Here is a 9,643-nt window from a genome sequence, read left to right as displayed (position 1 = left end):
CCAATTAGATTTATATTCTAATTAATATTTAAATTTTAATTTATCTCTAATAAATTTAAATATTAATTATTACTCAACTAGGAAATCAACTACAAATCTAACTAAATTCTAACAAAAAAAAAACAGGAGCTGAAAATATATGGAGACCCCTTCAACTTTGAAAATTTGGATTGAGATCACCCTTAATTTTTCAATCTATTGAAATTTGATGAGTTTAGTCAAAAAAAATTCATAAAAGCAAAAACGAAATTATAGTTGAGGAGCACAATTCAATATGTCCTATAGTTGAGGGGGTTTCTATACATTTTAACCTCTTCGTCCCCGTCCCCATACTTTTCTCCTCTCCTTCTCCCAAAGCAAGACGATTCCTCCACGCAAACCAACCAAAAAAAAAAAATTCACGTATAAATTCCAACCGCGTATAGAGAGAGAAACGATCTCTCCCCATTCCCCAGGTACGAATCTCTCTCTCTCTTTCTCTGTGATCGATCTATGTGGTGGGATTTGATTTGATTGGAATCAAACTAGGTCGTCGTCGTCGTCGTCGTCGTTAGCACCATGGCCTCGAAGCGGATCCTCAAGGAGCTCAAGGATCTCCAGAAGGATCCCCCCACATCATGTAGCGCAGGTGCGTCTCTCTCCGATCGGAACCCTAATTTCGATCTGTTTTGATCTCGATTTGAGCTTATATGATATCATGTAAATGTGCGATTCGAGCCATGGGGCGATCTCTGTGACTCTGTTAGATTTTTAGGCCTTCGAGGACATTAACATAAAAAAAAAAAAAAAAACTTTTTCAAATTTGGGTTTTACACTAATATGAAAGAGATTGCTTCTTCAGGTCCCTGTTCCTTTGTTGGATTTCTAGGCCTTTGAAGGGATTAATATAAAAAGGACGACTTTTTAAGGTTTGGATTTTAGATTAAGAGCATGTGTACTTGGTAATGAACAGCTTGACGTTGAGTTTTGCTGTGTGCTCCATATTCCGTTACTTTTAGTAATTTAGTCTTGGTAAGAATTTGTCCTATGGATGGCCTGAGTGAAATAATCAGTAAAAATTTCACCTTTTCTTTTTCCTCCTTTTGCAACTTGTTTATAATTTGAGTTGCTACGGAGGATAATATAGGATAAGAACATGGGTGATTGGTGCTAGTTACATAGAGTTTGCAGTTGCATAATTTTCGACATGAATTGATATTCTGTGGGGATTTGTAAGATGATATCTAGATGGTTGATGGTTCTTCTAGTTTTTTGGTTCCACGTTATAGTAAACTGTGTTTTCAAAATTTGGGAGAAAGCCAACTGCTTATTGGTACTTTAGGCAATGGTTTTTCTAGTGTAATTTCCTACCAAACTTACTGAAAAGGATCTTTAACTTGGATAGCAGAGTGGGGCACATTATGTGCTCATGCCTTCATGCTTCAAGTTTTTACAGATTCTCTATCTTTTATTACTTTGATTCGTTTTTTCGATTCTTTTATTTTCCTCTCGTGGAGTACTTGAAAAGGGAAATGTAATCTACCTCGTTTGTCTCCGTTGTCAACTTGGTCGAGTATTGAGCATCCTGGTCAATTTTGTATTAGAAGTTTCTCTTTTGTTAATCTAATGTAATTTGCCTCCTATTTTCAGTTTTTTTAACTTATGTCACCATTTTGGATGTAATGGAACAATACAGGCCCTGTTGCCGAAGACATGTTTCATTGGCAAGCGACGATAATGGGTCCACCTGATAGTCCTTATGCAGGGGGAGTCTTTCTTGTTACCATCCACTTTCCTCCGGATTACCCATTTAAACCACCCAAGGTATTGTCAACACTGTTTTCTTTTCCCCCTATATACATTAGTAAGCTGCTTCTGGTCGCAAGTTGTGATATCTCTTTGCCTAAGTTTTCGTGTTTAGAGGATTTTGAACTCCTTTTTGAGTTAAGAAGCCTAATTGTGACTAATTTGTCTCACATATCCCTATTCACCATCCGGCACTACATGTTTCGTGCCAAGATGTTTCTACGTTTCGACTTTTTGGCTTGGCAAAAATGAGGTACCACTATCCAGTGGGTTGCTTTAGGCTGAACTATGACCACAAAGAACTTGTAAATTATTTCAAGAATCCTAATAAACTTCAGTCATAATCCAGGTGTTGAGAAAAGGCTTAGATGAGAACTACTCTATTTTTAGTTTCAACTTTCAAGATCTTGATATGCATTCGAAAATCATTGTTGGGTAGGACAGTGAATGTGACAAAAATGTGCTGTGACAAGACATATGAATCAAGAGTCATTAATTGATAGTATGGCATTCAACGAAATTACAAATTTTTTTCATATGACATGGGAGCTAGCAAATCTAGTTTCTTACTTTCTTTAAGCTAAATGGTATTTTTACAATTATGCGGGATGAGGGCATCAAATCCAAACTCGCACATCAACTTCATGGTGTTCTGTGCACATACTGCGACTATAAGAATTTTTGGTTCTACCAAAAGCATTATTTCATTTATTAAAATGGCTCTGCTGAAAAAACCGTTGTAAGATTTTCTGCAAATATCTAACTAGTTTCATGTGTGCTTTGCAGGTAGCATTTAAGACGAAGGTTTTTCACCCAAATATTAACAGCAATGGAAGCATTTGCCTTGACATCTTAAAGGAACAATGGAGTCCTGCTTTAACTGTTTCCAAGGTTACATCTCTTCCTTGTAGTACATTTTTGTTGATTTTATTAGGTGGTCAAAATACATACATTCTGATGATATTCAATGCTCAATAATAGGGCTGGAAAGGGCTGGAACGAATTTTCTTAATTTGACCGGTTACAAAGCTTTGTTTATATTTGTTGACCATCGGTAGTAGCCATATCAGCTTGCCAAATACACTGGATTATTTTATCAGAAAATTTCAAATATCTCCTATGCTATAGAGTATAGCCCAACATCACATTACCGTTCTACGGTTCAATTTGCAACAACTTACCACAAGGGACTTGAGTTTCCCACTTTTTGCGGGGGTCATATTAAGGGCTATCCATTCATTTGGTTTCATTAATTTCACGATTATATGTGGTTTTATATCGTATTTATAATTTCCTACTGCTATACCATGCTAAAATAATTCACCCTGAATCACCTTTGTTTTTAAGCTGATAAAAGCGATTATTTTCCTTTGCTTTCAGGTGTTGCTTTCTATCTGCTCCCTATTAACGGACCCGAACCCAGACGACCCATTGGTTCCGGAGATTGCGCACATGTACAAGACCGATAAGAACAAGTACGAGACCACCGCGAGGAGCTGGACGCAGAAGTACGCGATGGGCTAAGCTCACCGACGAAAGGGTAGGGGAGATTGTTTGGGTTCATTTGCCTTGTTAATCGCCTGAAGTTCGATGACTGTTCTAGCCGTATGAAATATACTATAGTCTATGTTATTGCCTTTCCAGCCAGATTGTTCTCTGCAAGCTCTTTACAAAGAAGTTAAACATTTCTGTATTTTAACTATTGTAATGGAAATTTGATGTTTGGAACAATTCAGCTCTTCAGATTTCTTTAGATTCTTCGAAATTGATTCGATTCTGATGTTTTTTTTTTTTTTTTCCTTCTTTTGATGAGAAAATTATTCGAAAAGATTCAGCACCGCCATACCAGTGATTGTTGCAGGGTTCTTTTGATACTGAATGCAGTACATCAGATACAGCTGTTGCAAGTTTACATACACGCAAGTTTTTTCTCCAGTTTTGCTGTGATGTAACGTATTTCATGCTCGTCAGAATATACATTGTTTTCGTGATCTCCGAATTCCAAAAAGGAGAAACACAAGGGTTAGAAATGACTGGGGACTTGTTTGGCTAAACCCTTTCACAAATGGACTATCATCCAGTACATTGGAATCTTGTAGTGTAGGCTCACACACGGCGGCGGTTGGGGCGGTCGCAGACGACGATGCTGAGCTTCTGGCCGGCCTCGCAGTGCAACCCGACCCCGCAGTAGTAGTAATGCGGACCGGGCTCGAGCAGCTCGAGGACGGTAGGCGGAGCATAGTATCTGGCCTTGATGTCTCTCTGCGTGCAGTTGTCGAAGTCCTCCTTCGATGCCTCCACTACGGTGTACATTTCGATCGTATACGGGAATACTGCAAATAATAGTAACAATTAATGAGCCAAATAAAACGCTTTTTGATTAACTTCTCTACTTCTTCATTTCGTTGTACACTGACTGAGTTTGATTTGGTTTTTTTCCGAAGGAAAAGATGCTCACCCAATCTATCCCCTACTTTGAAGTTCTGCGTCTTAGCCCAGTCCTGATAGAAGGTTGCGTTCGGGGGGATTGTCCACCCGTCGCGACCGCCGACGATATGCTCGTCGTGAGCCGTCGAGCCCATCACAAAGAAGCCAACCGCGACGGAAAAGAACAAGAGGAACCAGAATTTCGCCATTCTTATTTCCCTTTTCCTTCTCCCCCTTTGTTTGCTTCACAAATGATAAAAGAGATTCATTGGTCTTAATATAAATTTGTCATTAGTCCCATATTTAGCCTTTACCTATCCATAAACAATCACATCATCCTCATCCGTTTGAGTAATTTTGATTAGTGGTAAGGGTTGGTTGTTTTCCATTTTTAACTAAATGCTTAAATTGGTAGAAAAAAAGAGTCTCCAATGATTTTGGAGGGAAATTTTTATCTTATTTTCCTCAATTAGATTATGTTAAGTTTGAAGAGGTCAAACAGCTTCTTTATGAGGCCAAGGCAAAAATTTTGTCCTCTTTTACATTTCTTTAAAAACTAGTTGAATATATGTGCAAATCCACGTAACAAATATTTTAATAATTATTTTAAATTAATATAAATTTGTACATCATATTTATTCAAAATTTACAATATAAGATTTAAATTTTAAAAAAATTATTTATTATATACTATTAGAAAATAGTTATTATATTTTAACTTAAATTTAAATAGTTGTTGTCAACAATAATTACATATTTTTTATTTTATAAAATTAATATATTTGTATAGATATAGATATACATCAAATATTTTTTTTATATTTTTTTAATTCTGATAAATTCAAAATATAAATATATACTTTAAACTAAAAGTATCAAAATTGAAAATTGAAAAGTTAATATAGTAATAAAATATTAGTAGATAAAATAAAAATAATATATAAATATTTATCTTAAAAAAATGTTGAATGATAAAAATATTTAATAAAAATATAAAATATTAATAGTTAGAGAAAAAAGAGGAACTATCTTTATATTATTTATTTTGCGTACGAAAAAAGAAAAATTTTGAAATGAGTCTATCAACAAACCGAAATTTAAAATACGTGACTTTATATATAGTATAGGTAATATTAAAAAAACCATCTTAGCCCAAGTGGTTAAGGGCTTTTCAATCTTATCATTCTTTTTTTGTTTTTTTTTTTTGAGAGATAGGTAGTACGTTACCCGTTCTTTATTTCATTTTAGAAATAAACTTAGCTAGAAATGTGAATCAATTAGGATTCGAACTTGGTTTCGGATACCAACCATCAAGCCCTTTGCACTTACTCTAGGACGGTCGTCAATCTTATCATTCATTGAGATATAATATATAATATATAATATATATATATATATATATATATATATATATATATATATATATATATATTCTAAAGAACCAATGAATTCATGATGCGCGTGTAAGAAATAATTTTTTATTTTATTAGAAGAACTAAAAGAAAATTATATTCAAAGTTTAAGATTTTGAATCTCGAAATCAAAAGTGTCTACTCTTTTTTAGAGATAGATAGCATGCTACCCGCTTAGTTTATTTAATTTAGAAATAAACTTAGCTGCAAATATGAATCAACTAGAATTCGAACTTAGGATCTCGGGTATCAACTACCAAGCTTTTTGCCACTTGTCTGCTCTTAAAAATATCTTTCGAAATGATTTCTTTCCTTTACCGTAAAACTCGGGTCGATTTATCGTCTGTTTCACAAAATATTAGAAAAAGAGCACAGAATGAACTCTTATCTCCGCACACAATTTTATTAATGACCACCAATTTTATCGGATTTGATCATAACTTATTTGTAAAGAACAACCAAATTAACTAAAGCAACCAAGTTCAATTTTAAAGCGCACACCAATTACACTGTTGCAGAATCTGAATTATTTCATATTATCATACATATAAACACCTTTCAAAACCCAACTTATTTCAAATAAAACTCCTTTTATTTCAAACCTAAATTAGTTTCTCTGTATCAATCGATATCATTAAACATATTTAGAATTTGAACGTTTGAACACTATTTATGTTGTATTTAAGTTGCTAAATGTGAGGTGTATTAGAGATCACCTAATCACTAGGTATATTATATATATGCATCGTAAAAACACGAAATTTCACTCCTAGGATTTTTAAATATATTCTAAATTGTATTATATTTAACATGGCCGATCTTAGATGTAAATAAGCCAACAACTAAATAAAAACAACACTTTATACATTGTGGTCTATGCTTAAATGCAAATCCAAACTACAGGTTACATCTAATAGAGCCAAATTACAAGGACTAATTAAATTGGATAATGTATATAGAGAGCCAACAATGTGCACTGCGCACAATGCCAACTACACTATACTTCAGTATATGCCCTTTGTTTTAAACGCTCCCTCTTTTACATCATCTACTATATGATCTATAAATAGAAACTCCCCACACTTCTCCCTCTCACACAACCATCATCTTAGTAAGTGTATATTGTAGCTATCCCCACACCCACCAAGTGTTCGACCATGTCCTCGCCGAGCCTTGCCGTCCTCTCGGCGCTCGACTCCGCGCGCACGCAATGGTAAGCTCTATTTGTCGGTAGCCTCGAGCCAGGTCAGAGCAGGTCAAGTTAGGTCAAGTCATGTCCTAGTCTGAACTCGTCTGGACTCTAAAGAAAGATAAAAGATTGATTTTCTATTTTCTAAGAGCTTAAGCTGACGGAGGAGGACACTGTTTTGTTTCTGTTTCTGTTGTTGTGTTATGTATTCAACAGGTATCATATTACGGCGATTGTGATCGCCGGCATGGGGTTCTTCACGGACGCGTACGACCTCTTCTGCATCTCCACGGTGTCGAGGCTCCTCGGCCGCCTCTACTACTTCGACGCGAGCAGCTCGAAGCCCGGGAAGCTGCCGCGCAACGTGAACAACGCGGTGACCGGCGTGGCGCTGGTCGGGACGCTGATGGGCCAGCTGGTGTTCGGCTGGTTCGGCGACAAGCTCGGCCGCAAGCGCGTGTACGGCGTGACCCTCGTGCTGATGGCCGCCTGCGCCATCTGCTCGGGCCTGTCGTTCGGCCGATCCCCGCGGGCCGTCATGGTCACGCTCTGCTTCTTCCGCTTCTGGCTCGGCTTCGGCATCGGCGGCGACTACCCGCTCTCCGCCACGATCATGTCGGAGTACGCCAACAAGAAGACGCGCGGCGCGTTCATCGCCGCCGTGTTCGCGATGCAGGGCGTGGGGATCATCTTCGCGGGGCTGGTGTCGATGGTGCTGTCGAAGATTTTCCTGGACTGCTATCCGGCGCCGAGCTATGCAAACAGCAGGAGTCAGTCGACGCAGCAGGAGGCGGACTACCTGTGGAGGATCGTGCTGATGCTGGGGGCGCTGCCGGCGGTGGTGACGTTCTACTGGAGGATGAAGATGCCGGAGACCGCGCGGTACACGGCGCTGATCGCGGGCAACGCGAAGCAGGCGGCGATGGACATGGGGAAGGTGATGGAGCTGGAGATCGACGCCGACGCCGACAAGCTGGCGCAGTTCAAGGCGGCCAACAACTACTCGCTGCTGTCGCGGGAGTTCCTGCACCGCCACGGCTTCCACCTCCTCGGCACCACGACCACGTGGTTTCTGCTCGACATCGCCTTCTACAGCCAGAACCTCACCCAGAAGGACATCTTCCCCGCCATTCACCTCGTCCAAACGCCCGACAAGGTCTGTGGTCTTCAACTGATCTTGATATTGACAGATAAATTCATTCAATGCTGACGTACGTAATCCGATAAAACTCAGAAACGAAAAATAGATTTTAACATCTAAATCCAACGTACGCAGGTGAACGCGCTGCGCGAGATGTTCGAGACCTCTCGCGCCATGTTCGTCGTCGCGCTCTTCGGCACCTTCCCGGGCTACTGGTAATTAATTTCAACTAAACCGAGCACCTCTCCACAATAAATAAACAGGCGAAATTCGTTATATCGACACTATATAATGATATCAGCATGACGTTATAAATATTTAATTATGCTCGATCGGCAGGGTCACGGTACTGACGATCGAGAAAATGGGGCGGTACCTGATCCAGCTGATCGGGTTCTTCATGATGTCGGTGTTCATGCTGATCCTGGGGCTCAAGTACGACTACCTGAAGAACCACAATGCGTGGCTCTTCGCCTTCCTCTACGGCCTCACCTTCTTCTTCGCCAACTTCGGCCCCAACAGCACGACCTTCGTCCTCCCCGCCGAGCTCTTCCCGACCCGCGTCCGCTCCACCTGCCACGCCCTCAGCGCCGCCGCGGGCAAAGGCGGCGCCATCGTCGGCGCCTTCCTCGTCCAGAACTACACCCTCGAAGGCAAAGCTTCGCAGATCAAGGGCGCGCTCATCACCCTCGCCTTCACCAACATGCTCGGCTTCTTCTGCACCTTCCTCGTCAAGGAGACCATGGGCCTCTCCCTCGAGGAGATCTCCGGTGAGGACGAGGCCGCCGCCGACGAGAAAGCTTAACAACTTATTATATATATGATCATATATGCAGCGTCCGCATATATGATCAAATATGCAGCGTCCGCAAATGACCATCTAAACTTTAAGAAGTAGATACTCTCATGTTAACTCTTTGAAGTTGAGATTGGTCATGTGCAGTTAAATTTATAATATAATATTATTATGTGTTATGTAAGTAGGTAAAAGAGTGAGGCTAGGAGGAGAGAACTACAAGGTAATAATATATAAATAATAATGGGCATGCATGCAATAGTGGGAAGGTTGATGCATGCCTAGGTTTTGTTATTTTTGTGATGCATACGTATCTGTAATGCGTATGTAGTAATATATGGTGAGGTATATGTATGTGATCAATGGAATTATATTATATATATATATATATATATATATATATATATATATATATATNTATATATATATATATATATATATATATATAGTTTGGTGTTTGGAGAGAGAGAGAGAGAGAGAGAGAGAGAGAGATAATGTGTATTTTAATGTGTATTTTGGCCTATAGAAAGGAAAAATTATGAATTATATATATGCTTGCAGTAGCAAGGACTTTGTTAAAGAAAACATTAATTATGAAAGTTATATTTGAATGTATTGTTTGGGCTTGAAAATTCTACAAGGAAACTTCCATGTTATTATTTATTTTATGTTTTCTTATTATTAAGGAATGAGATCTCTCTCTCTATCTGATGCTCCATCTCCTGTTATACTTTTAATTTCATTACTTACCTAAATAAAGAATGATAAAGAATAAACTTCAAATTGTCTTCTGCCGTTTATATAGCTCATTTTTACTTTATCGTCTTATGGTTCAAAAGATTTCACTTTGCCACTAAAAATTTTATGTAAAATAGAATAGCAAAATAAAAATT

The 9,643-nt window shown here is 38.6% G+C and overlaps 3 protein-coding genes across 3 annotated transcripts; 2 read left to right on the top strand and 1 right to left on the bottom strand.

Moving 5' to 3' along the window:
* Nucleotides 303-3,520, top strand: LOC109709072 (ubiquitin-conjugating enzyme E2 10-like). Its single transcript, XM_020231146.1, has 5 exons — nt 303-455; nt 529-628; nt 1,676-1,803; nt 2,572-2,676; nt 3,166-3,520. Exons 2-5 carry the CDS (start codon nt 559-561, stop codon nt 3,307-3,309), a joined length of 447 nt encoding a protein of 148 aa, XP_020086735.1. The 5' UTR covers nt 303-455; nt 529-558; the 3' UTR covers nt 3,310-3,520.
* Nucleotides 3,423-4,467, bottom strand: LOC109709078 (umecyanin-like). Its single transcript, XM_020231153.1, has 2 exons — nt 4,244-4,467; nt 3,423-4,118 (listed from the first exon to the last, which is right to left on the bottom strand). The coding sequence occupies exons 1-2, from the start codon at nt 4,419-4,421 to the stop codon at nt 3,892-3,894; spliced, it is 405 nt and encodes a 134-aa protein (XP_020086742.1). The 5' UTR covers nt 4,422-4,467; the 3' UTR covers nt 3,423-3,891.
* Nucleotides 6,782-8,759, top strand: LOC109709053 (inorganic phosphate transporter 1-11-like). The gene is made up of 4 exons (XM_020231127.1): nt 6,782-6,837; nt 7,030-7,969; nt 8,090-8,169; nt 8,294-8,759. The coding sequence occupies exons 1-4, from the start codon at nt 6,782-6,784 to the stop codon at nt 8,757-8,759; spliced, it is 1,542 nt and encodes a 513-aa protein (XP_020086716.1).

Source organism: Ananas comosus, linkage group 1 (assembly GCF_001540865.1).
Source record: "Ananas comosus cultivar F153 linkage group 1, ASM154086v1, whole genome shotgun sequence".
Taxonomy (NCBI): Eukaryota; Viridiplantae; Streptophyta; class Magnoliopsida; order Poales; family Bromeliaceae; genus Ananas; species Ananas comosus.
This window is presented reverse-complemented; position numbering and strand designations above follow the sequence as displayed.

Excerpts from the sequence above, each read along its gene's own strand:
- LOC109709053 (XM_020231127.1), top strand. The coding sequence starts at position 6,782 with ATGTCCTCGCCGAGCCTTGCCGTCCTCTCGGCGCTCGACTCCGCGCGC. Across the intron at positions 6,838-7,029 it reads GACTCCGCGCGCACGCAATG|GTATCATATTACGGCGATTG; the intron begins GTAAGCTCTATT and ends TGTATTCAACAG. Across the intron at positions 8,170-8,293 it reads GGCACCTTCCCGGGCTACTG|GGTCACGGTACTGACGATCG; the intron begins GTAATTAATTTC and ends CTCGATCGGCAG.
- LOC109709072 (XM_020231146.1), top strand. The coding sequence starts at position 559 with ATGGCCTCGAAGCGGATCCTCAAGGAGCTCAAGGATCTCCAGAAGGAT. Across the intron at positions 629-1,675 it reads CCCCACATCATGTAGCGCAG|GCCCTGTTGCCGAAGACATG; the intron begins GTGCGTCTCTCT and ends GGAACAATACAG. Across the intron at positions 2,677-3,165 it reads CTGCTTTAACTGTTTCCAAG|GTGTTGCTTTCTATCTGCTC; the intron begins GTTACATCTCTT and ends CTTTGCTTTCAG.
- LOC109709078 (XM_020231153.1), bottom strand. The coding sequence starts at position 4,421 with ATGGCGAAATTCTGGTTCCTCTTGTTCTTTTCCGTCGCGGTTGGCTTC. Across the intron at positions 4,119-4,243 it reads CAAAGTAGGGGATAGATTGG|TATTCCCGTATACGATCGAA; the intron begins GTGAGCATCTTT and ends TATTATTTGCAG.